The sequence below is a fragment of the Gopherus evgoodei genome, chromosome 3, assembly GCF_007399415.2.
Source record: "Gopherus evgoodei ecotype Sinaloan lineage chromosome 3, rGopEvg1_v1.p, whole genome shotgun sequence".
In the NCBI taxonomy this organism is placed as follows: domain Eukaryota; kingdom Metazoa; phylum Chordata; order Testudines; family Testudinidae; genus Gopherus; species Gopherus evgoodei.
In genome coordinates, this window is record NC_044324.1 from 77,105,945 (window position 1) to 77,133,800 (window position 27,856).

General features: G+C 44.5%; 1 protein-coding gene and 1 long non-coding RNA gene across 2 annotated transcripts in view; one reads left to right on the top strand and one right to left on the bottom strand.

Annotated features, from left to right (window-relative positions):
• LOC115648372 lies at positions 1-26,383 on the top strand. Its single transcript, XR_003999534.1, has 3 exons — positions 1-1,314; positions 18,021-18,030; positions 26,374-26,383. It is a non-coding gene; the product is annotated as an uncharacterized LOC115648372 (long non-coding RNA).
• GJB7 (gap junction protein beta 7) overlaps positions 8,293-27,856 on the bottom strand; it is a 26,679-nt gene continuing 7,115 nt past the window's right edge. Inside the window, exon 2 of the mRNA XM_030555886.1 lies at positions 8,293-11,158. Within this exon, the coding sequence (XP_030411746.1) occupies positions 10,328-11,131 (804 nt within the window). The 5' untranslated portion in view covers positions 11,132-11,158 and the 3' untranslated portion in view covers positions 8,293-10,327. The remainder of the gene's footprint in view (positions 11,159-27,856) is intronic.

Here is a 27,856-nt window from a genome sequence, read left to right on the forward strand (position 1 = left end):
ATATTGTGCCAATGGTTAATTACTCCCGTTGAGTATGTAAACCTTATTTCCCATCTCAATTTGTCTCACTTCAACTTACAGCCATTGGATTGTGTTGTACCTTTCTCTGCTAGATTGAAGAGCCCATTATTAAGTATGTGTTCCCCATCTTGCTGCTTATAGAGTATGGTCAAGTCATCCCTTTACCTTCTCTTTAAGCTAAATAGATTGAGTTCCTTGAATCTATCACTTTAAGGCAGTGGTTCTCAAACATTTGTGCCCCCTTTCTCTGTGTCTGTAGCAGTTTATGCTGCCGCTATACAAATGCATGTATCAATTAAAAAAAATTAACATGAAACTCTCACTAAATATTAAAAACAGGCATTGATTCAAACAGAGCCAACAGTCCATTGTAATGAGAGCGAAAGCAAAACAGCTACTGATCGATGCTTCAATTAAATTTGGTTGTAGCAAATGGATTAACATGCAGCTAGATGGCAATGAATTTGTATAATGCTATGCAACCTTAATAGAAATCAGTCAAAATGAACAGCGCTGTCTAGTCATATACACAGTGCCACCTGAGGACATGATTTGTCTGAAGGAATCAGCTTTGCTTGTTCATTGCTGTGGATAAAATGTGCACAGTACGTTTCTCCCCCCCAAAAAAGCTGCTCCTGCTCTCCCCAATACATACTCTGTCTCACCCCCAACCCCACCCAGTTTGAGAACCTCTGCGAGTATAAGGCAGTTTTCTATTTCTTTTATCATTCCCCTGGCTCTTCTCTAAACCCTCTAATTTATCAACAGTCTTCTTCAATTGTGGGCTCCAGAACAGGACATAGTATTTCAGCAGCGGTCGCCCAAGTCACTGCTTCCCAGGATAAAGTCCCCCATCTTGTAAGGTTGACCTAAATTCTTGGTTCCTAGATGTATGTGTGACCAATTGGGAGTTCTGTCTGTACCACTTTTAAATTTTGGATGATTTTATGAAATTATATTATTAAATTACTGTGTCATGGAAAGCCTATATGTATGTTGATCTCCTATAAATTAGCAGAGTTGTAACATCTCTGCCAGGCAAGAGAGGCAATGGTGAGTGAGCAGCAATTAACAATCATTCAAAATAAAGCTCCTTAGGACAATACATTTGATCTACCTGGGAGAAGACACTGCCTCCTCTTGACTGAAGAGCAGGGGGAAAAGAGACTTGGGAAAAATGGAAAATTACCAAAAGGTGGAACAAAAGAACCAGGTGACCCCAGCAGGAATCTATAAAGGGACTCTCAGGAGTGAACTGGAGACAAACGCCATCTTGCGCCAGACTGGGGCAGGGTAGGCAATAGTGTGAAAGATCCTGCCTGATGGAGCACAGATGATCTCCCAAGAGAAGGGTGAGTTAGTGAGGGACACTTGCATTTAGAATGTTGTATTGTTTTGTGATCTATACTTTTGTGTGCTTTATACATAAGTATAAAGAACATAAAGTTGTTAGACTGAACAAAGTGTGTGTGCGCTGATTCACAACTACTGTTTTCCCCTCAGTTAAACTGGAAACTGGAAACTTCCCACAGGTTGAGTGGAGTTCTGGGAGAGAGGTGTGTTTAAGCATTGGGAAGTCAGAGGGGTCAGGGCCGTGCTCAGAGCAGGTGGGTGATTGGACAGGGTCCAACACTTGGAGAGGGTGCCAAATAAAAGGACTGCAGGCCGAGCATGGGCCTGACAACCAGGTCCGGCTCCAGGCACCAGCTGAGCAAGCTCCTGCTTGGGGCGCCATTCTGCCAAACCTAGGGCGGCACAGCCGCTTTTTTTGTTCACTACTCCGGCCGCCGTGTAGGGGGCGGCGGCACAGAGGAGGGGAGCGCCCTGCAGCAAACGCCCCCGTCCGTCCCTCCCAACCGACCAGAGCGGAGTCTCCCCGGCAGGCAGCGCAGCGGTCGGGGCCGCGTGGCGAGCACCCCACTGAAGCGCTGGTCGCCCCCTTTCTCTCTCTCCCCCCAGCTCTCTCCCATCCCCTCCACTTGACCGGGCGCGCGCACTGCAGCACGGGGAGCCCCTGGCTCCGGCCACCCTGTAGGGTTTTTTGTTTTGTTTTGCCGGCTGCACCGTTGTTTCTCCCACCGTGCCCCTGCTTTGCTGCTCCAACCGCTCTGGTTTTGTGTCGTTCCCCCCCTCCTCCTCATTTGCCACTCCAGATGTGCCGTGTTCCCCCCACACACTTTGCCACTCCAGCCGCACTGTTTTTTGTGTTTTTTCCCACTGCTTTGCTGCTCCGGTGGCCCCGCCCCTCCTTTTTTCTTGGGGCGGCAAAAAAGCCAGAGCTGGCCCTGCTGACAACACCAAGATTGAGGCAGTCGCAGGACTCCATTCAGGCTAACACACCCCAGGGGATCCAGAGCACAGAGGGTTGGATTCCCCTCTCAGCAGTCCTAGAGTATGGCCAGGAAGGCACACTCACGAGGATCAATGACCGTGTTTGGGATCTACAGGGTAGCCTGTGAAGATTTTTAAAACTGTTGCCGGGGTTATACTTTTGCTCTTAAACTGAAAGTTGGTAGCAGGTTTCTTAATTTATCTCAGGTAGAAGCTAGGTAGCAAGTCTGCATTACAAGCAGCTCATGAAAGAGCAGCTCCTGAGCCTGTGTGCACACTCAGGTCTGTCTGCTGCTGCTGTTCAGAAGAAATTAGAGCTAATGGCCATGCAGCACTCATATCCCATGAGGCAGGATGGGACACCTGCTCCAAACCAGGGGCCAGAAGAGGTCCCTTTTTTCTCTTACAGGCCATGTAGTGACTGAGCAGATGGAGCTAGAGAGGGCCGGAGCTGTGGAGGCTGGAGTGGAAAAGGCTGCTCAAGGAGGAGAGGCAGGTAGAGCTAGGGACTTTAGAGTGAAGGTAGAACTGGAATAAGAAAAGCTTGCCGACCAGGACAAACGTAGCTGGCTTGAACAGGAGAAGAGGGTCAAGTCACGCTAATGGGATCCCAGAGGAAAGATGTAGGTGTGCCTGATCCAGTACGGCAGTTCCTGTGTTCTTATGTTCAGAAATATTTATTGGGCTCTTCTGCTTTTGCTGCATTATTATTGATAATTCTACCTTTTCTATCTAGTAATTGACCAATACCATTGTTAGGATTCTTTTTTGTTCCTAATATACCTTTTAAAGTTTCTCCTTATTTTCTTTTACTTGGCTGATCATAGATTTCTCCTTGTGTCCCTTTGCTTCCCTTATCAATTTTCTACAATTTCTAGCTTACAATTTATATTCATTGCTATCAACTTCCCCTTTCTTCCATTTGTGTGTGTATACATACGTGTGTGCACACACACACATCTTCCTTCACTTCCCCACTAAACCATGTATGTTTATTTACCGATGTAGCCTTCTTCCGTGATTGTGGCTTTTTGGACCTCTACTAAAGTGTCATTAAACAATTCCCAATTTTTATTCACAGTCTTCTGACTAAATTCTTCCTCCTGACTGATTTTTGGCTCAATTATTTTCTGCTTTGTGAAACTGGACTTTTTAAAGTACCACGTATATCAATCACTGGTTGGGACTTAATTCTGTTTGCATATTATAAATGTGCTCAAGTCATGATCACTTGTACCTATGTTACCATTAGTTTTTTAGTTCTGTGATTAGTTCTTTATCTGTCAAGAGCGGTATAATACAGAATTCCCCCATGTTGGATGCAACACGTTTTGAGTTAGGAAATTGTCTCTATAATGTTTAGAAATTCCAGGGATGTTTTAGTACTGGCAGCATGAGAACTCCAGCATATGTCACTCCATGATCACACAGCTTTTTTCTTACACATTGTAGATAGGTGTGCCAAGGAGCTCCTAGTGTAATCCTGTTTCCTAGTGTAATCTTGTGCTTTATTTATTAAGACATTGTTCCAAGTAGGGCCCTATTAAATTCATGGTCCATTTTGGTCAGTTTCAGTCATAAGATTTAAAAACTCATATTTAAATCTGAAATTTCATGGTGTTCTAACTGGGATTCCTGATCCAAAGCGGGGTTGTGGGGGTCACAAGGCTATTGTTGGGGGATCATGGTATTGTCACCCTTGCTTCCGCATTCATGCTGGTGCCGGTGCTGCCTTCAGAGCTGGGCAGCCAGAGGGCAGTGCTGCTGGCCGAGAGCCTAGCTCTAAAGGCAGTACCACCCCTGGCAGCAACACAGAAGTAAGACTAGCGTGGTATGGTATTGCCACCCTCACTTCTGCACTGCTACTGGTGGGGAGGGTTATTTTTTATTACAAATATTTGCACTGTAAAAATGATGAAACATACTATTTCTTTTATTGAAATCACCTCAGGCAAGTACTGTAGTACAATCTCTTTATCGTGAAAGGGAAATTTACAAATATTGGAGTTTTTTTGTTACATAACTGCACTCAAAAATAAAACAATGTAAAACTTTAGAGCCTACAAGTCCATTCAGTCCTACTTCTTGTTCAGCCAATCACTCAGAAAAACAAGTTTGTTTACATTTACAAGAGATAATGCCAGGGCCGGCCCCAGCGTGCCAAGTGCATGCTTGGGGCGGCATGCCGCAGGGGGCGCTCTGCCGGTTGCCGGGAGGGCGTCAGACGGCTCCGGTGCACCTCCCGCAGGCGTCCCTGTGGAGGGTCCGCTGGTCCTCACTGCTCCGGTGGAGCATCCACAGGCACGCCTGCGGGAGGTCCACCGGAGCCGCGGGACCGGCGAGCGGCAGAGCCCCCCCAGCAGCATGCTGCCGTGCTTGGGGCGGCGAAATTGCTAGAGCAGGTCCTGGATAATGCTGCCCACTTATTATTTACAATGTCTCCTGAAGATAAGAACAGGCATTTGCATGACACTGTTGTAGCTGGTGGAACACATTTACATGCCAGATGCACTAAAGATTCATGCTTCAACCACCATTCCAGAGGACGTGTGTCCGTGCTGATGATGGGTTTTGTTCGATAATGATCCAAAGCAGAGAGGACCGACATATGTTCATTTTCATCATCTGAGTCAGATACCACCAGCAGAAGATTGATTTCTTTTTTTGTGGTGGTGGTGGTGCAGGTTCTGTAGTTCCCTCATTGGGGTGTTGCTTTTTTAAGACTTCTGAAAGCATGTTCCACACTCTGCCCCAATCAGATTTTGGAAGGCACTTCAGATTCTTAAACCTTGGGTCCAGTGCTGTAGCTATTTTTAGAAATCTCACATTGGTACCTTCTTGGTGTTTTGTCAAATCTGCTGTGAAAGTGTTCTTAAAATGAATAACATGCTGGGTCATCATCCGAGACATGAAATATATGGCAGAATGTGGGTAAAACAGAACAGGAGACATACAATTCTCACCTCAAGTTCCATCACAAATTTAATTAATGCATTATTTTTTTAATGAGCATCATCAGCATGGAAGCATGTCCTCTGGAATGGTGGACGAAACATGAAGGGGCATACAAATGTTTAGCATATTGGGCAGATAAATAACTTGCAATGCTGGCTACAAAAGTGCCATGCAAATGCCTGTTCTCACTTTCAGGTGACACTGTAAATAAGAAACAGGCAGCATTATCTCCTGAAAATGTAACAAACTTTTTTTTCTGAGTTATTGGCTGAACAAGAAGTAGGACTGAATGGACTTGTAGTCTCTGAAGTTTTACATTGTTTTGTTTTTGAGTGCAGTTATGTAACAAAAAAAATCTACATTTGTAAATTGCACTTTCACGATAAAAAAAATTGCACTACAGAACTTCTCTGAGGTGAATTGAAACATACTATTTCTTTTATCATTTTTGCAGGGTAAATATTTGTAATAAAAAATAATATAAAGTGAGCACTGTACACTTTGTATTCTGTGTTGTAATTGAAATCAATATATTTGAAAATGTAGAAAAACATCCAAAAATATTTCATACATTTCAATTGGTATTCTATTGTTTAACAGTGTGATTAAAAGTGAGATTACTCACGATTAATTTTTTTAATTGCAATTAATTTTTTTAGTTAATCGCCCGAGTTAACTGCAATTAATCAACAGCCCTATTAGTTTTGCTCATGTTTCAGTCTGGATGAGTTGCAGAGACAGAGGAACATGTTTCCTAATATTACTATTCCATGCAAGCAAATAACATAGATGCCTCATGGCTGTTATGTTGCAAATGGGTGGGGAGGTATTCACAAGATATCCTCTATGAGGCAGTTTGAGCCCTGTCCTCGAATGCACAAATTTAACTGAAAGCCTATGTTGGTGTTTACAGTATTTGCTGCTCTCTCTGATTCTCAAGTAAACACTATTAAAAAGTCCTCTTTCATTATTGTAATGGTTTTAGAAAATCCCACTCCCCTCCAAAATAAAGTATTTTTACCTTTAGTTGAAGCTGGCCTCTTTTTTCTCAAAGGAAGAGGATGTTGGTGCAGGGATCGGCAACCTTTGGCATGCAGCCAGCCAGGGTAAGCACCTGGTGGGCTGGGCCAGTTTGTTTACCTGCTGCATCCACGGGTTCAGCCAATCGCGGCTTCCACTGGCCACGGTTTGCCACTCCAGGCCAATGGGGGCTGCGGGAAGTGGCGTGGGTTGAGGGATGTGCTGGCCGCTACGTCCCACCATCCCAGTTGGCCTGGAGCAGCAAACCACGTCCAGTGGGAACCGCGATCGGCCGAACCTGCGGATGTGGCAGGTAAACAAACTGGCCCAGCCCGCCAGGGTGCTTACCCTGGCGAGCCGTGTGCCAAAGGATGCACTACATCAGGGATCGACAAAAAATGGACAGATGTCAAGCTAGGACTGAGTTTCCTTTCCTAGGGTTACTCATTATGACAATTCAAATGGTAAAAGTACATGATGAATAGACTTTTGTTATGGAATGCAAAATTGTTTCATTCAGTATTTGATGCTTTTTGTGGAACAGCTAGCTCAACTCATGCATTTGAAAGCAGTTTGGACGCTACGTTTTGTATAGATAATGCATGGCAAATGTTTGCTGAAATTTTGCCAGGCATAGGGAAATACAGTGTAGATGAAATTACTATAACGTGGGTTCACAACTGGTTGGAAAGCCATTCTCAAGGAACAGCTATCAATAGTTGGCTGACAGGCCTGGTGGAAGACGTATCTAATTGGGTCCCACATGGGATCTGTTTAGGATTCAGTACTTGTCAGCATTTTCACTGACTGGATAATGGAGTGGAGAGTATGCTTCCAAAAGTGACCCCAAGCTGGGAGGGGTTTCTAGCACTTTGGAGGACAGGATTAGAATTAAAAATGATCTTGATAAATTAGAAAATTGATCTGAATTCAACAAGATGAAACTCAGTAAAGACAAATGCAAAGTGTGGCACTTAGAAAGAACAACAAAATGGGGATTAACTGGCTGGGCAATAGCACTTCAGAAAAGGATCTGGAGGTTATGTTGGATCGCAAATTGAATTTGAGCCAACAACATGACACAGTTGTGAAAAAGACAATTCCAGAGTGTATTAACAGGAGTGTCATATGTAAGACCCTGGAGCTAATTGTTGTCACTGCTGAGACCTCAGCTGGAGTATTTGTTCAGTTTTGGGCACTACACTTTAAGAAAGATGTGGACAAACTGAAGGAAGTCCAGAGGAGAGCAACAAAAATAATCAAAGTTTTAGAAAACCTGGCTTATCAGGAAATGTTTAAAAAACTGGGCATGTGTAAGCCTTGACAAAAAAGGACTAAGCTGGGAGCTGATAAGTCTTCAAATATGTTAAGAGTTGTTAGAAGAATAATTCAGTTGTCCTCCATGTCCACTGAAGGACAAGAAGTAATGGCCTTAATCTGCAGTAAGAGAGATTTAGAATAGCTATTAGGAAAAACTTTCCAACTCTAAGGGTAGCTGGGTGTCGGAACAGATTATCAAGGGAGGCTGGGAAATCCCCATAATCTGAGTTTTTTAAGAACAGATTAGCCAAACACCTGTCAGGGATGGCCTAGTTACATTAAGTCTTGCTTCACCTTGAGGGAGGATGGATTAGCTGACCTCTCAAGGTCCTTTTCAGCCTTATGTTTTTATGATTCTATGATCCTAGCAACAACGGATAAGTATGATTAGTCAAGCATTGTCCTATCTTTACTATTCAACATAGATGCTATGGTGCAGTTTTGTTAAAGATGCAAATCTGAAACTGCCCACTAGCTGGCAGACTGACATCTAAAATTCAGTTAGATTCTGCTGCCCTTGTAAATAGGAAAGCAACAGAAATCGATTCTTTCATATATCTTAAGAGGCTTCCTTTTAGAAACACACAATGAGAATGCACACACAGGCTTCAAAAACATGATGATAGCTTAGTTTATTAGGTGCATTGATTTTTAGCAAAGCTAGCACTATATGAAATAACACAATTTGCTTTTATACCAATAGGCTTGAGTGTCTTTCAAAACAGTAAGGCTTTAATTAGTTGTTCCTTAAACTAGCTGCTGTTCTGAAGGAAAGGTTATTTAAATGATCGGCTAACATTTATTCTTTTTCCCCCGGGGATATTTTTTTATCGGAGAGACATAAACCATGGTCTGTGTTAGCTGGTGATGACACAGGAAAGGTCCTCTATATTCTCTTTTACAGAGTATCACCACAGGCTACCTTCCTTTCTCAGAGGACATTCTTTTCCTCTGTAAAAGAGAATAGAGTCGTCATGAATGTTTTTCCTAATGTAAGTGCCTTAACATGGGAATACTTGGGGGAATCCCAGGATGGAAAACAAAAACATTTTATGTTGAAATCAATACATTTATTTCAAAACAAGTATTTTTATTATGAATTTTCTAGCTGAAACTTTTGTCAAAATCCACATTTTCCCATGGAAGATATTTATTTCAGCAAAAATATGTTTTTTAATGGGAATTTTTTCAAACAATTTCAACCAGTTCTAATCCCTAGCAAGTTGGACAGACGGATGGACCCATGAATCCACTTCTTAAAACACACAGTTTGATATCTACTGTAAAATTTAAATTATTCTAAGCAATATTAATCTGTTATAGCAAAGAAGGCTGAGTAAATCAGGAGTAGTTATCTTACTGCAGTAAAATGTGTATATATACTGTATTAAATCTCTTCAATTCAGTGAAGATTGAAATAAATCAGAAATTGGAACAGCTGAACCTAGGCAAAACCATAAATGCTTACCATAGAAATTAAAGTTGAAAAGACCAATTGTCATCTTTTCCCACTGATTTCAATAGCGAATGAATTTTTTCCTGTCCTAATTTCTCTCGCTTTCTACCTGTTAGCAGGAAAATAATAGGCTCCATGGAATACTCCTCTCCCCTCTAGTTTAACTGTATAATGTTAATTTTAGAAGACCGTAATTTTGAAGCACATTCTGAAACCCTCTCACCGCCACCTATGGTGCCTAGCTAGTGTGCCTTAACCCAAACCTGAGAAGCAGGACTTTGATAGCTGACAATGTTATTCAATCTCTATAGTTGTAGAGAGGAAGGAAGGTCCAGTGCTTACAGAGGTACTGTGGGACATGAGAAATGTGGGATTAATTCCCTACTGTGCTGCAGACTTCCTGTGTGATCTTAGGCAAGCCATTTAGTATCTCCATGTCTGTTTCTGCCACCTATATAAAGGGCAGAAATACCCCCACAGGAGGTAAATACATTATAAATACATTAAAGATTGTGAGGTGCTCAACTACTACAGCAATAAGTGCTGTTGAAGTAGCTAAGAGACAGCTACCTAGGTCAGTCCTTGGTATCAGTCTGCCAGCAGGTGTGTTTAATTGTTGTTGTAAAATAGTACAAATAGTAGTATATAAACAGATCTAGGTTCAGCCCATCACTCATATAGTGACCTAATCACATAGGACAGTTAGCACCCACAAGTTGTCAATCCTTTTCAGTTACTCATATTGTCCTGGGCTGGATTCGAATTGGCAGAGTGACCTAATCTGTACAGCTTTATATCCCCTTTTCACTCCTCTATTCTAACCAATCCCAGGGTCTTTCAGCTTTAAGACATAAAGATCCTCTTCAAAAGCAACAAAAAACTGAACCAAAGCAGCCACATAAAATATACAAAACACAACTATTTGAGCAAATGTCCTTTCAAGATGATGTATCACAAGCTTTAGTATTTATATTACTTCTGAGTAGAAATATCAACCTTTTACATTGCCTTGAGTCAGCCTGAACAAACCTGAATAATACGTAATACAGGTGAATGGGAAGGCAAAAGCCCAATAGCAGGGATCTGACAGTTTTTTTAAGAGAAAGAGAATACACTATTTTCTAGATAGAAATAAAAGTTCCTCCTTATCCATTCATGGATTTCTTTGAACTCATGTAAGAGGAATAATTCAAACAGTTTATTTAGCATCAGGCAATATCATTTTTATCCTTCTCTCAAGTCAGTAGGTAAGTTACTTTCAGGTTTATCTGGCATATTGACAAGCTCTGGTGAAGCATTGCTGTGGAGCAGAGCTGTACTTGCTGTTTCAGCCGGAACGTATTTCAGCTTCTGGCACTCACTTTTCATGGTTTGAATTTTCTTCTCATATCTCTCAAGGCAACATTTTATGGTGTATTTGAAAATCAGATAGCTCAGTTCACATACATTTAATACAATGCACAAGGATGAAGTCACCACCACAAAATAGAGGAAGACTTTCTTCTCTGTGGGCTTGGAGATATAGCAATCTACAGTGTTAGGACATGGCCTCATGTCACACTTCACAAGCCGTGGCACGTTGAATCCACCATACAACGTGTAAAACAAAACCAGAAAACCAATTTCAAATCCTGTTTTGAAAATGAGGCTGATGAGATAAGTACACAGCAATCCACCATCCATGCTCCCTGGGGTCTTGTAAAGTTTCTTTTTGAGTCGCTTTTCCCTGCTCTCTCGATAGGCAACATGGAGAACGACCAAAAGAGAAGGGGTGGAGACCATGATCAGTTGCAAGGCCCAAAGCCTGATCTGGGAAATAGGGAAGAAGTGGTCAAAGCAGACGTTTTCACAACCCGGTTGCCTGATGTTGCACTCAAATTCCTTCTGTTCATCCTTCCAGACATGTTCTGCTGCCACAACATAGACAAGCAAGCGGAATATAAACACAATAGCCAACCAGATCCTGCCAATCCCTGTTGAATATTTATTCACTCCACTTAGGATATCTCGCAGGAATCCCCAGCTCATGTTTTTTTCTGAAGGAAGGACAAAATGCTGTAACAAAGAAACATAGGGTTAGACATTTCCCTTCCTCTGGAGAAAGAACAAAAAACAAATACATTCACGCTGAACCATATTAGTATAACTAGTATCTAAACCAGCCTAAAATAATTAAGGTCAAAGTGTTGCTCCTAGATCCACATGACAGATTTTAGAGCTTATATTCGGTACCTCCTATGGTTGCTAATATTAAGAACAGTTTAACTGCAAGTGTAGGCAGGCCCAAACCATGTTGGGCACTATATCAGACAGTGAGGTCCAGCCTGCTCCAAACATGCTATAAATACAAAGTGGGACTGTTCTTAGTAACATTAAGAAATCATAAACATTTCCCATGAAAGAATAGTTTGACTATTTTAGGGCCCAGGGAGCTCCCAGGAATCAAGGCTAAAACTACCATGTACTCACTGTATGATATAAATTAGGGGGAAAAGGCAACCATAAGGAATATGGTGTCCATAATTGCATCTTCCACCCAGGCTGCACAGGTGAATCTGTTCTATTATAGGATGTTGCTATTCCCCCTCTCCACCTCTCCAGAGATATTGTATTTAAGTGGAGAAGCAGCTCCAATGACTATCAATAAAAGGTAATAATTTTGCTAGCAGATATCAATTAGTGGAACAATAAATAATAGAACAATATCTTAATAGAAGGAAAAGCTCATATCTTGGGTGTGTCTTGAATAATAGCAATTGCAGACATTTTGAGGGTGACCATTGCATATGAAAAAATTATGGGTCAAGAACATCCCAGGTGATGGATACATTTGGCTTCACAATTTGAAGCATAATGATAAAGATGATTGTAATCTCTCTCCAATATAAATGGATGGAAAAATCTTATTTATAAAAGTTTTGGTTATTTTTGGTTTGGTTTCATTTTTTCCCTCCTTCTCACTCTTCTACTGACAGGCTAATATGAAATGGGAGTTACTTCATTGTCCTTCATTACTTTTAGCTAAGCACGTTTATATTCAAGCAAATGTATCTGAAATCCTCCTCAAAGGTTAATGTCTGTGTGAATGATTAAAATGAGCTACTTCTCTGTAAAACAAGGATTAGTTTTCATCATAGGGAGTGTCACCTGCCACATCTGTAAATATTTGCCAACAGCAAATCCATATAATGTCACCCAACAGCCTTTGTGATCCCTTTAAGCAAAACCAAAATAAGTTGCAGCTGGTAGGCCAAATGTATTGTCAAACAAACAAGCAGGCCTATAAAACCATCAACGTAAGAGGTGTTCCAAACCCCAGGCTTCTTTCTGTCCTTTGAAAATGATAGATTTAGTGCTGACATTCATCTTCTCTGTGTTTGTGTTTAATTTATGTTCTGCTACGTTCAGACCCTCCCCTCTTTCCTGTGCTTTATGGGAGGGGGGGAGTGCAAATTTTTCCATGCAGTTCACTTGCTGTAAAAGGACTATAGTTATCTGCTTTTTATGGATGATGTGCATAAAATTAACAGATTCATACATTATAAGGCCAAAAGGGACCACGGTGATCATCTACTCTGATTTCCTGTATAACACATAGGACTTTCCTAAATTCTTACTTGAACTAGGGCATATGTTTTAGAAAAACACCCACTCTGGATTTTAAAAAATTTCCAGCAGTGACAGAGAATCCAGCACAACCCTTGGTAAATTGTTCCAAAGTTCGGGGGAGGCACTATATGTTAAAGAAAGCATAGAGTCAAATGAAGTAAAACTCTTACATGAACCAAACTGTACCATAGAATCTCTATGGATAGTAAGTCCATGCTTGAATAATAAGAATCTAGTACTAGGGATATACTACCACTCGCTTGACCAGGATGGTGATAGTGAGTGTGAAATGCTCAGGGAGATTAGAGAGGCTATAAAAATAAAAAACTCAATAATAATGGGGGCTTTCAGCTACCCCCATATTAACTGGACACGTCAGCTCAGGATGGGATACAGAGATAAAGTTTCTTGACACCTTAAATGACTGCTGCTTGGAGCAGCTAATCCTGGAGCCCACAAGAGGAGAGGCAATTCCTGATTTAGTCCTAAATGGAGCAGAAGATCTGGGCCATGAGGTGAATATAGCTGAACCGTGTGAAAATAGTGATCATAACATAAAATTTAATACCCCGGGGTGGGGAGACAACACCAAAGTAGCCCACTATGGCAGCATTTAAATTTCAGAAAGAGGAACTACACAAAATTGAGGAAGTTAGTTAAACAGATATTAAAAGGTACAGTGTCAAAAATGAAATCCCTGCAAGCTGCATGGAAACTTTTTAAAGACACCATAATAGAGGTTCAATTTAAATATATACCCCAAATTAAAAAACATAGTAAGAGAACCAAAAAAGTGCCACTGTGGCTAAACAACAAAGTAAAAGAAGCAGTGAGAGGCAAAAAGGCATCTTTTAAAAAGTGGACGTTAAATCGCACTGAGGAAAACAGAAAGGAGCATAAACTCTGGCAAATGAAGTATAAAAATACAATTAGGAAGGCCAAAAAAGAATTTGAAGAACAGCTAGCCAAAGACTCAAAAAGTAACAGCAAAATTTTTAAGTACATCAGAAGCAGGAAGCCTGCTAAACAACCAGTGGGGCCACTGCATGATCGAGATGCTAAAGGAGCACTCAAGTAAGATAAGGTCATTGCAGAAAAACTAAATGAATTATTTGCATCAGTCTTCATGACTGCCAAGGTGAGGGAGATTCCCAAACTGGAGCCAGTCTTTTTAGGTGACAAATTTGAGGAACTGTCCCAGGTTGAGATGTCATTAGAGAAGGTTTTAGAACAAATTGAACAATTAAGCAGAAAGACGTTACCAAGACCAGGTAGTATTCAGCCAAAAGTTCTGAGGAACCCAAAAGTGAAATTGCAGAACTACTAACTGTGGTATGTAACCTATCATTTAAATCAGCCTCTGTACCAGATGACTGGAGGATAGCTAATGTGACGCCAATTTTTTAAAAAGTCTCTAGAGGTGATCCCGGCAATTACAGGCTGGTAAACCTAACTTCAGTACCAGGCAAACTGGTTGAAACTATAGTAAAGAACAGAATTGTCAGACACATAGATGGACATGAGTTTGGGGGGAGGAGTCAACATGGTTTTTGTAAAGGTAAATTATGCCTTACCAATCTACTAGAGTTCTTTTGAGAGGGTCAGCAAACATGAGTACAGGGATGATCCAGTAGACATAGTGTACTTAGATTTTCAGAAAGGCTTTGACAAGATCCCTAACCAAAGGCTCTTAAGCAAAGTAAATTGTCATGGCGTAAGACAAAAGGTCCTCTCATGGATCAGTAACTGGTTAAAGGACAGGAAACAAAGGGTAGGAATAAATGGTCCGTTTTCAGAATGAAGAGAAGTAAACAGTGGTATCCCCCGGGGGGGAGGGTCTATACTGCGACCAGTACTGTCCAACATATTCATAAATGATCTGGGAAAAGGGGTAAACAGGTGGCAGAATTTGCAGAGGATACAAGACTACTCAAGATAGTTAAGTCCAAAGCAGACTGTGAAGAGCTACAAAGTAGTTTCACACAACTGGGTGACTTAGCAACAAAATGGCAGATGAAATTCCATGTTGATAAATGCAAAGTAATGCACATTGGAAAATATAATCCCAGCTATACATATAAAATGGTGTTCTATATTAGCTGTTACTACTCAGTTTGGAGTCATTGTGGATAGGTCTCTGAAAACATCCACTTATTGTGCAGTGACAGTCAAAAAAGCAAACAGAATGTTGGGAATCATTAGAAAAGGGATAGCTAATAAGGTGGAAGATATTATATTGCCTCTATATAAATTCATGGTACTCCCACATCTTGAATACTGAGTGCAGATCTGGTCACCCCATCTCAAAAAAGATATATTGGAGTTGGAAAAGGTTCAGTAAAGGGCAACAAAAATGGTTAGGGGTATGGAACAGCTTCCATATGAGGACAGATTAATAAAACTGGGACTTTCCAGCTTAGAAAAGAGATGGTTAAGGGGAGATATGATAGAGAGCTATAAAATCATGACTGGAGTGGAGAAAGTAAATAAGGAAGTATTATTTACTCCTCATAACACAAGAACTACAGATCACCAAATGAAGTTAATAGGCAGCAGGTTTAAAACAAACAAAAGGAAATGTTTATTCACATAAGGCACAGTCAGTCTGTGGAACTCTTTGCCAGATGATGTTGTGAAGGCCAAGACTATAGAAGTGTTCAAAAAAAGAACTAGATAAATTCATGGAGGTTAGGTCCATCAATGGCTATTAGCCAGGATGGGCAGGGATTCAAAACCATGCTCTGAAGTGTCCCTAGCCTCTGTTTGCCACAAGCTGGGTGACAGGGGATGGATCACTTGATGATTACCTGTTCTGTTCATTCCCTCTGGGGCTTCTGGCATTGGCCACTGTCAGAAGACAGGATACTGGGCTGGATGGACCATTGGTCTGACCAGTATGACTATTCTGATGTTCTTACTTTCAAAGGTTAATTACCCTCGTTGTTAAAAATAAATTGTGACTTCTTCATTCTAGTCTAAATTTCTCTAGCTTGAACTTTCAGCCACTGGATCTTGTTATACCTTTGTCTGCTAGATTGAAGAGCTTTACATTTATGTTCCCCATGTAGATACTTATTGACTGTGACTGAGTCATCCTTTAACCTTCTTTTTGTTAATATCACCTTGTGCCAAATAGATAAAACTTAAAATGTGGGTGTAACAGGCAGGTTGGAGGGCCAGGTTGCCTAGTGGTTAGAGCACATGGCTCTCAGGAGGGGTGGCTCTAGACATTTCGCCGCCCCAAGCAGGGGAGCATGCTGCGAGGGGCGCTCTGTCGGTCACCGGGAGGGCGGCAGGCGGCTCTGGTGGACGTTCCGCAGGCGTGCCTACGGAAGGTCCGCTGGTCCTGCATGCGTTGGTCCCGCGGCTTTGGTGGACCTCCTGCAGGGACGCCTGCGGGAGTTCCACCGGAGCCATGGGACCAGCGGACCCTCCGCAGGCACACCTGCGGAACGTCCACTGGAGCCACCTGCTGCCCTCCCGGCGACCGGCAGAGCGCCCCCCGCGGCATGCTGCCCCAAGCACGCACTTGGCATGCTGGGGCCTGGAGTCACCCCTGGCTCTCAGTCTCCTGCTTGGTTGCAGAGCTTCAGACTCTAAGGCAGAGCTTCAGACTCTATAGGGGGACGCGGGCTCTCCCCCTCCATCAGGTCCCAGCCCAGGGCCCTCCCAGCAGAGAGTCTAAATCCACTCCCCTGGGCTACTTCCTACCAGTCTGTTCAGTTTAGGGTTTGCCTCCCACCAATCCAATTTGCTGGGTGGCTTGCTCATGGGTTTTGGGCAGGGCCCTATCACATTCCCAGGCTCCTTCGAGTGGGGCAGCCCCAATTTGGTGAGGGTGAGCCTCACAGTGTCTCTGTGGTTTGCTCAGTTACCTCAGGTGCTGGAGACTCCTAGGTCCCATTCAGTCTCCCTGGCCTGGGGAGACAGTGCTTACTCCCAAGTGGCTTTCCTGGCTGGCAGGCTGGTGACCCTTCCTCTAGGTAGGGAGGCCGCTAGCTCCTGCCGCTTCACCAGTCAGTCCTGAACTGGGCCAGACTCCCTCCCTTTTTTCCCCCTCCAGGCCTGGCATTGGCTGTAGGTATAATGGGGTGGGGCTACCTGGGCCCAAAGCCTTTATTTAATTCCTGCTGTGCTGGTGGGTTGGTTCTCTGATTCATCACACAAACCCTCCCCCATGACACCATTTGGGGTCCCTCGCCTATCTGTTCTCCTCTATGCCATGAAAAGAAGTCAGCATTCAGATTGGCTCTTCAAGCCCAGTGTTGAAGGCGGAAGGAAAAGGGCTGGAGGGAGTGGTACGCTCCCAGAATTTAGGGTTTAGTATCCTTCATGGCATGTAGCCATCGTAGGGGAGCATGGTCTGTAACTAATGTGAAGTGAGAGCCCAGAAGGTAGTAGCAGGGCAAGTCCATAGCCCACTTTACTGTCAGTGCCTCCTTTTCGATCACAAAGTAGGTCTTCTTCCTTGGGAACAGCTTTCAATTAATGTACAAGATGGGGTGCTAGTCACCTCACACTACCTGGCTCTTAGGCCCATGTCTGATGCATCGGTCAGTAGCAGGAACTCCTTGGTGAAACCAGAGCTGTACAAAATGGATTATCTGCAGAGTTGGGCCTTCAGGACTTGAAAATCCTCCTCACAAGCTTTCATCTACATTGTCATCTAGGTACACAGCAGCGTATTGGCCATGGTCCATTAGTCTCTGGACCATGGCCAGGACCCTAGGCAACCCAAAGGGCATTGTCTGGAAGTGAAAAAGCCCAAAGAGAGGTTGGGAAACTGTCTTTTCCCTGGATTCTGGTGTGAGGGGGATCTGCCAACATCCCTTTGTTTGATCCAGAGTGGTGGTGTATTCTGCTTCCCCTAGCTGGTCAAATAGTTCATCAACGCGAGGGTTCAGTGACCAGGAGAGAAGCGAATAACTGGTCCTAGTTTCAGACATCCATAAGGACAAACTTTCGGATGTTCTGTGTTCTGTTTAATCTTTCTACCAGGCCGTCTGTTTGGGGGTGGTGATCAGATGTCCTGAGAGTCTTGATTTTCAGCATTCGGCACAGTTGCTTGATCATCTATGAAATAAAGTTCGTTTCCTCATCTGTTAAGAGCCCCTGCAGCACCCCAACCTGAGCAAAGATTTTCATCAGTTCAGCTGCCACCGTTTTGGCATTCATAGAATGCAATGGTACCACTTCCAGGAACCTGGCTATATAGTTTACTATAACTAAAATGAACTAGTATCCTGCAGTGCTCTTCTCCAAAGGGCCCGCTACGTCCATTCCAATCCTCTCAAGGCATGCCTACTAGTGGGAGGGGAGTCAAGGGAGCTCTCTCTGTTGGCTGAGGGCTGTGAGCTGACACATGAGTAACAGAAATCCAGAACAAAAAAGTGGGCTAGAATCCAGGCTAACATCTTCTCCATCCCTATATGCCCCTTGAAGGATATGGCGTGGGCAAGTTGCATCACCTCCCTCTGTGGGGATCAGGGTACCAGAAGCTGATTCCAAACTTCTCCAGTCTGCTGGTCCTTCTCACAGCAATATAGCTGGTCCTCCTGAATTTCAAAGGGTGGGAACACTCCACTTGCTGGGACTCAATGGTCTCCCCATTTACTACCGCCATTTGGGTGTATGCTCAGTTCAGCATGTTGTCCACCCATTGTTCCTCTACAACGTGGGAGAACTGGTTCAGAATCTCTGACTCAGAGAATGGGGGGGGCCTCTTCTTTATGTTTGATGAGGCCTTGTCTTGCTAGGTTGGCTCAGATGCATGGAATGTTCCCTCACTAGGATCAGGGATCACTCCTACTACTCTGGTTAAATATGGGGTCAGCACCACAGCATATTGGTCTTGGAGCCAGAGGTCTACTATGGCCGTCTGCTCAAAGTTTCAAGGAAGGCCTCAGGATCATCATTGGCCCCATCTTGGTAAGTCTGACAGGGGTGGCAGCATGGGTGGTGCGTGAGTCTTCTTTTTGGGGAGGCTTACACATGAGCACTGGGAGCTCCCTAGAAGTGGAGGGGTCCACCATGGCCCTGCCTCCCCCAAGGTCCTGCCCCCACTGACTCTTCCCCTGAGGTGCCCCCTGCCCACTCGCCTCTCACTTCTCCTCCCTGCCTCTTCTCTTAAGGCCAGCCCACCCATCACTCACTCCTTCCCCACTATCTCTTCCTCTAAGGCCTGCCTGCCCACCCACCACTCGCTTCCTCCTTTCTGTGGTGGAGTGGAGTGAGTGGTGGGTGGGGTCTCAGGGAACAAGGCAGAACAAGGGTGCGACCTTTGTCTAGGTTGCAGTGGCCCCCCCATTTTTAGGGAGCTTCACTTCCAGCACCCCAAAGGTGATGGGCCAGCACACCTCCAAAGGAAGGTGACCCACGTCACATGGCCAGCCTTTTCTGGGGAGGCTTAGCTTCCCCAAGCCTCTTATGCATGCCGCCCATGGGTGGCAGTTGCAGCTGGGGCAGGGTTTGCTGGCTCTGTGGGAGTAGGTGGCCATAATATCATGACCACCTGCTGGACGAACTGTTGCTGCTGCTGGTTGGCCATTTGCAGAAGCAGTTTTGCTGCTGATGATGGTGGGTGTTTTGTTTGGCCATTGGTTTTAGTAGCTGTTCCATTTCCATTTAGCTAGAGTGCTGGTTGCTTAAGGGTTTCTTTCTCTCTCTTTTTTCTTCAGTCCTCTAAGCTACCTGCATTCTTCACCATCCTGTAACATGCAGCTTGAGGAGCTGGACAGTCTAGTGGTTACAGTACATGGCTCGCAGCCCCCTGCTTGGTTGAGGAGCCTCAGCCTCTAAGACCAAGGGAGTTAGGGGGACCTGGGCCTTCCCTCTCCACTGGGTCCCAGCCCAGGGCCCTGTGTACATCAGCCTTTGAAGGGGGAGGGGCCTCCCTACTTCCCACCAGTCTGTTCAGTATGGGGCTTGGACCCTCTAGTCTAATTTGCTGGGCAGCTTGCTCCCCATACGGTCCTCTCTTGTGTTGTGGGTTGTGTCTTACCACAGTCCCAGACTTCTTTGGGAAGGGCAGCTGCAAGCTGGGTAAAGACAAAACCCACAATGTCTGTGGGGTTCGCTCACTCAGTTACCTCAGGTGTTGGAGACTCCTAGGTCCTCCTTGCAGTCTCCCTTGGCTGGGGAGACAGTGCTTACTCCCAGGTGGCTGCCTTGGCTGGCAGGCTAGTACTCCTTCCCCTCAGGCCGGAGGCAGCTAGCTCCTGCCTCTTCCCCAGTCACCCCTGAACTGGGCCAGGATCACTCCTTTTCTTCCCCCTCCAGGCCTGGCATTGGCTGTAGGATGTGGCTTTCCGGACACAATGTCTCTCTTTAACCCTCCTGTGCTGGTTGGCAGTTTCTCTGCTTCATCACGGTTAGCATGCAATGTGACAGAGCAGAATTTTTTAACTTCCTCTTCTGGGGTAGGATATATATATTACAAATGGAGTTTGAATTTATGGATATTGTATATACACCGCTACCCCGATATAACGTGACCCGATATAACATGAATTCGGATATAACGCGGTAAAGCAGTGTTCCAGGGGGAGAGGGGAGGCTGTGCACTCTGGTGGATCAAAGCAAGTTTGATATAACGTGGTTTCACCTAAAACACTGTAAGATTTTTTGGCTCTCGAGGACAGTGTTATATCGGGATAGAGGTGTATTAATATTTAAATTAGCATATTGTATATGAATGAATATTCTGTTAGCATACTTAGCACAATACAGTGTAATACTTAGCCCAATACATTAAAGTGTCCAAATATAAAAAAAAGTTTAATTATAAACCTAAGTCTGAAATAATTAAAACAAACAGTAAAACAATAACTGCTATTGTCTAACAAGCAACTAAGCCACTATAACTGTATAACTATATCTCCCTGGGTATCCAAGTAAATATTTTCTAATAAAATCTAAAGCAGCCTTCAAATTTTAGACATACTCCCTTTGTCATATGTAAACACTCTAACAGAGGATTACAATGTATTGGTGTTTTCTGATGAATTTTACACTTTTATTAAGTGCCATTAAGACACTAACTTAAAATGAATAACATTAGAGGATGAAATGGTGTGAAATTTCAAGCATGTGGAGTGAGGTTGCCAAAAATTGTGGAAGCCTATTACAGAAAGAGGTGACATTGCATATGATACTTGCTCTGCTGGGCATAGATATTCCCAGTAACAACCAATATTGCACTTCCAGTAACAATACAAATCAGACTTTAAAATATATGCCTTTTTATCCTCTCTAAAGCTTGCCATGGATTGGTAAAACACCCATAACTGAGTAGTTCTGTGAGATTTGATTTGACCTGCTCTATATAAGTGCCAACAATGGTTATTTTTATTATCAATTACACAATCAAAGGAGCAGCACCAGATTTGTTCTCTGACATTAACCTTCTGGACATTATCTCAGCTAGACGTTACTGGATATTTGTTTTCATTGTTCTTTGATAAAAATGATTTTTTTCTCTCACTAAATGGTGTAACACTTTCTTTATACCAGTCTCCATACACATTATCTTCCTGCTGATTCCAGAGGAAGCCATAAGACGCATGTAAATTTTTAGCACTACGTCTGTGCACTGTGTGTTTGCATGCTCCAGTTTATGCAAATACTTGCTACATTCTGTCTAAGCAAATTCCATTTAACATTCAGACTTCTGCGTAGGAGCCAACTATCCCACAATATTAGACTGAATTATTTTTCCAAAATTATAGACATTTGCTGGGATGTTCTTTTACCTGTAGATCAATGTTGCATTTTAAATCCTCCACTTCTGTACTGGGTATACTTCATTTCATAGTCTAACACATGCCCTAACCTTTATTACAGAAACCTGCCTATGTTTCCTATGTATTTCCCCACCGTCCTTGCTGTAGATGTCTTCTTTTGTGCATGTCCAGCATCACCAGCTGGATGGGGAGCCCCTGGCAGTGCAATTCCCATCAAAGCCAGAAGGTAGCTACAGGACAGACGGCGAGGGCAGACACACAGCCTCTATCTGGCGAGGCCAGGCCTCCATGTTCTACATGGATCTTGGAGGATCTGCTTCTTTTGGAGCCCAAAATCCCTTGTTCTGCAAGAGGAGGAGCGAACGTGCCCTCCCAGAAAAAGACACCAGGGAAAAACTGAGAGAGGGACTTGCGGCATTTTCCAGTCCCCTGTCCCTTAATTTTTCTCCCTACTTTTTACTCGTTAGCTGTACAGTCAATACAACTGTGGGAGAGTGAGCTGGAGTCTTCTCTGTCCCCTGCATCTTCAATCGGATTGTTTGCTCAATTCCAGTCCAGAGTCTTGATTGCTTAGATTCATTCTGGCTCTGACAACACTAACAGAAGTGAGTGCTCAGTATAAACTGCAAAATCTTAGGGCATATCTACACTGCCCCTCCGTTTGGACTATGGGAGTGTGAATAGCACAGTGCACTGAAGTTTTGCAGTTTCTCTCTCCCACATGGGGACTGAGGACCCGAACTAAAAGATTCCTACTTCACATTCATGTAATCCTGTTTGACAAGGGAAGTGAGCTAACAAAAAAATAAATATGGTCCCACTTCATAAAATAGAGACAAAAAGATTAGGGATGTGCCAAGTAGGTTTTCCTTTTCTAACATTAGGTAAATTACTCTCAGTTTCAGAAAACCAGGTTCTGCGTTAACTGCTGTGAAAACAACTTATAGATCAAGTCATCATTCCTACCAAGTAACTTTTTTACTTAAGGAATCCCTGTCATAAACAGATAGCTAAGGGTTAATGTCTCATTCACCTGAAGCACCTGACCAGAGGACCAATCAGGAAACCGGATTTTTTCAACTTTGGGTGGAGGGAAGTTTGTGTGTCTGAGTCTTTGTTTTCTGTCTGCCTGCTTTCTCTGAGCTTTGGAGAGTAGTTTGGAGTAGTTCTGTTTTCTAATCTTCTGTTTCTAAGTGTATGGACAAAGAGATCAGATAGTAAGTTCTATGGTTTCTTTTCTTTGGTATTTGCATGAATATAAGTGCTGGAGTGCTTTGATTTGTATTCTTTTTGAATAAGGCTGTTTATTCAATATTCTTTTAAGCAATTGACCCTGTATTGTGTCACCTTAATACAGAGAGACCATTTGTATGTATTTTCTTCCTTTTTATATAAAGCTTTCTTTTAAGACCTGTTGGAGTTTTTCTTTACTTCAGGGAAATTGAGTCTGTACTCACCAGGGAATTGGTGGGAGGAAGAAATCAGGGGAGATCTGTGTGTGTTGAATTTGCTAGCCTGATTTTGCATTTCCTCTGGGTGAAGAGGAAAGTGCTTTTGTTTCCAGGACTGGGAACGGAGAGGGGGAGTCACTCTGTTTGGATTCACAGACTTTGTGTCTGTGTATCTCTCCAGGAGCACCTGGAGGGGGGAAGGGAAAAAGGATTATTTCCCTTTGTTGTGAGACTCAAGGGATTTGGGTCTTGGGGTCCCCAGGGAAGGTTTTTCAGGGGGACCAGAGTGCCCCAAAACATTTTAATTTTTTGGGTGGTGGCAGCAAGTACCAGGTCCAAGCTGGTAGCTAAGCTTGGAGGTTTTCATGCTAACCCCCATATTTTGGACGCTAAGTTCCAAATCTGGGACTAAGGTTATGACATGGTGTAGCAGCGGTTGGGATATAGACAGAATCCAGAAGCCAGTAGGAATATTATATATTTTCTTTTCTCTGCTAAGGGCTTTTTAGCAGAGAGAAACAGTTGGTTTTAAAAGGGAACCAGAGAGAATTTTTTTTTTCTGCTCTCTCTGGCAGTTTGTAGCTTGCATCTTAAGCAAGAAATCATTAAGGTGCTATTAAGAGTCTTTTGTCACACAATAGCACTCCCATTGAGAGTCATTACCAGCACTATATAAATGCAAATAAAGTGGTTTTTCAGGTTTACTTAACATTGAAGATTAGCTAAAGGCACTGTTGCTAGGCAGACTTCAGGAGGCAACAGAGCCTGCAGTTCAGAAGAGAAACACCGGAGGGCACCCCAACACAAGAAAACAGGAACCATGTCTACCAAGACAAAAATGGAGGCCGAAGACCAAATCAAAGAAGCTGAACACAGGCGACAACTGGAAAAAAGACAAAAAGAGGTGGAGCTGAAAGAAAAGGAAGAAAGCATCAAACTGGCAGCCTACCAAAGAGAACAGGCAGCCAAAGAGGCAGCACACAAAAGAAAACTAGAAGAAGAAGAGGTGGCCCACCGAAGGAAACAAGCAGAAGACGAGGCAGCCCACAGAAGACAGATAGAACTCCAGAGGGAAGCCCACCAACAGGCCATGGAATTAGAAAAGGCTAAGCAACAGACTCCAGCCAACCCTAACAACCCGGCGCCAATTATTGCTCCACAGCACAGGAAATTTCCCACCTACAAGGCAGGTGATGACACCGAGGCCTTCTTGGAAAATTTTGAAAGAGCCTGTCTTGGGTACAGCATCCCCGAAGACCAGTACATGGTAGAATTAAGGCCACAACTCAGTGGACCTATAGCAGAGGTGGCAGCTGAAATGCCTAAGCAGCAAATGAATGACTATAAACTTTTTCAAACCAAGGCCAGATACAGGATGGCCAGATTATGCCCGTCGGTGCTTCAGAACCCAAAAGTGGAAACCAGAGGTGTCATTTCCCAAACACGCCTACTACATTGCAAAAAACTATGAGGCCTGGATAACAGGAAACAACGTTCAAACCTTGGAAGAACTGCACCTCCTCATACAAATGGAGCAGTTCTTGGATGGTGTTCCTGAAGACATCACACGGTACATACAAGATGGAAAACCCAAAGATCTCGCTGAGGCGGGGGAGATTGGAGCCAAATGGATGGAAGTGGCAGAAAGCAAGAAAGCTACTGTCAAGGGGAACGATTACCCCAGGGGGCACACAGACCATAAACCATACAACCGAGGACAGCCAAAGACCCCACATACCACCCAAGTAAAGCCACGGACACCCTACCCTTCCACCTCACCAGTCTCCAGTAACTCACCTCAGCCCAGTGACCCATCAGATGGAAAATGCTTTAAGTGTAATGAACTGGGACATATCAAGGCCAACTGTCCAAAGAACACCATGCGAGTGCAATTCATTACACCACCATCACACCAAAGATCCCCAGGCCCGGATGCCTCTCAAATACCCTGGAGCGAAGGGAAAATTTGAGAGTGGGCGGAAAGAAGGTTACTGCGTGGAGAGACACGGGGGCACAAGTGTCAGCTATCCACCAATCCTTCGTTGACCCCAAATTCATCAACCCACAGGCCAAAGTTACAATTTACCCCTTCATGTCACAAGCTGTAGACTTGCCTACAGCTCAACTGCCTGTCCAGTACAAAGGCTGGTCAGGAATGTGGACTTTTGCAGTCTATGACAATTATCCTATCCCCATGCTACTGGGGGAAGACTTGGCCAACCAGGTGAGGCGGGCCAAGAGAGTGGGAATGGTTACCCGTAGCCAAACCAGGCAAGCTTCCAGACCCATTCCTGTTCCTGAGCCATCCACAGAGGCCCCGTCTGTGTTACCAGAGACCCAGACAGAGGTAGTGGACCCGAATTCCATGCCTACCACTGAAACAGCCACAGCATCTCCAGTCCCAGGCCCGGAACTGGAACAGCAACCAGCACCAGCGATTGCAACCCCATCTTCAAACTCAATGCCAGTGGGCGCCAGCGAGCCACAACTGGCAGAAGCAACAGACAGCCATACCCAAAAGGCTCAGCCAGAGCCTGAAATACCTTCAGGTGCACCAGCGGAGAGCGGTTCACCAGCAACGGAAACAACCCCATCACCTACATCGCTTCCAGAGGGACCAAGCCCAAGTCCACAGTCTGAGGAAGAACTGGTGACCCCAGCCTCAAGGGAACAGTTCCAGACTGAGCAGGAAGCAGATGACAGCCTTCACAAAGTGTGGGCGGCGGCACGGAGCACCCCACCGCCTCTCAGCTCTTCTAATCGATCCCGGTTTGTTATAGACCAAGGACTTTTATACAAGGAAATTCTTTCTGGTGGACACCGGGAAGAATGGCAGCCGCAAAAACAGTTGGTGGTTCCAACTAAGTACCGGGGGAAGCTCTTAAGCTTAGCCCAGGATCATCCCAGTGGCCATGCTGGGGTGAACAGAACCAAGGACCGGTTGGGGAAATCCTTCCACTGGGAGGGGATGGGCAAGGATGTTGCCAAGTATGTCCGGTCTTGTGAGGTATGCCAAGGAGTGGGTAAGCCCCAAGACCAGGTCAAGGCCCCTCTCCAGCCACTCCCCATAATTGAGGTCCCATTTCAGCGAGTAGCTGTGGATATTCTGGGCCCTTTCCCAAAAAAGACGCCCAGAGGAAAGCAGTACGTACTGACTTTAGTGGACTTTGCTACCCGATGGCCAGAAGCAGTAGCTCTAGGCAACACCAGGGCTAACATTGTGTACCTGGCCCTAACAGAAATCTTTGCCAGGGTAGGTTGGCCCTCTGACATCCTTACAGATTCAGGGTCTAATTTCCTGGCAGGGACCATGGAAAAACTGTGGGAAACTCATGGGGTGAATCACTTGGTTGCCACCCCGTACCACCATCAAACCAATGGCCTGGTGGAAAGGTTCAATGGGACTTTGGGGGCCATGATACGAAAATTCATCAACGAATGCTCCAATAATTGGGACCTAGTGTTGCAGCAGTTGCTGTTTGCCTACAGGGCTGTACCACATCCCAGTTTAGGGTTTTCACCGTTTGAACTTGTGTATGGTCACGAGGTTAAGGGGCCATTACAGTTGGTGAAGCAGCAATGGGAGGGGTTTACGCCTTCTCCAGGAACTAACATTCTGGACTTTGTAAGCAACCTACAAAGCACCCTCCGACACTCTTTAGCCCTTGCTAGAGAGAACCTAAAGGATGCTCAGGAAGAGCAAAAGGCCTGGTATGACAGACATGCCAGAGAACGTTCCTTCAAGGTAGGAGACCAGATTATGGTCTTGAAGGCGCAACAGGCCCATAAGATGGAAGCATCATGGGAAGGGCCATTCACGGTCCAAGAGCGCCTGGGAACTGTAAACTACCTCATAGCATTTCCCAATTCCTCACTAAAGCCTAAAGTGTACCATGTTAATTCTCTCAAGCCTTTCTATTCCAGAGACTTACAGGTTTGTCAGTTTACAGTCCAGGGAGATGATGCTGAGTGGCCTGACGGTGTCTACTACGACGGGAAAAAAGATGGTGGCTTGGAAGAGGTGAACCTCTCAACCACCCTGGAATGTCTGCAGCGGCGACAAATCAAGGAGCTGTGCACTAGCTTCGCCCCATTGTTCTCAGCCACCCCAGGACGGACTGAACGGGCATACCACTCCATTGATACAGGTAATGCTCACCCAATCAGAACCCCACCCTACCGGGTGTCTCCTCATGCCCAAGCTGCTATAGAACGGGAGATCCAGAACATGCTACAGATGGATATAATCCGCTCATCTACCAGTGCATGGGCATCTCCAGTGGTTCTGGTACCCAAACCAGATGGGGAAATGCGCTTTTGCGTGGACTACCGTAAGCTAAATGCGGTAACTCGTCCAGACAACTATCCAATGCCACGCACCGATGAGCTATTGGAGAAGTAGGGACGTGCCCAGTTCATCTCTACAATAGACTTAACCAAGGGGTACTGGCAAGTACCGCTAGATGAACCTGCCAAGGAGAGGTCAGCATTCATCACCCATGCGGGGGTGTATGAATTCAATGTCCTTCCTTTCGGCCTTCGAAATGCACCCGCCACTTCCAGAGGCTGGTAGATGGTCTACTGGCTGGACTGGGAGAATTTGCAGTTGCCTACCTCGATGATGTGGCCATTTTTTCAGACTCCTGGCCCGAACACCTACTCCACCTGGAAAAGGTCTTTGAGCGCATCAGGCAGGCCGGACTAACTGTTAAGGCCAAAAAGTGTCAAATAGGCCAAAACAGAGTGACTTACCTGGGGCACCAGGTGGGTCGAGGAACCATAAATCCCCTACAGGCCAAGGTGGATGCTATCCAAAAGTGGCCTGTCCCACGGTCCAAGAAGCAGGTCCAATCCTTCTTAGGCTTGGCCGGATACTACAGGCGATTTGTACCACACTACAGCCAAATCGCTGCCCCACTGACCGACCTGACCAAAAAGACCCAGCCAAATGC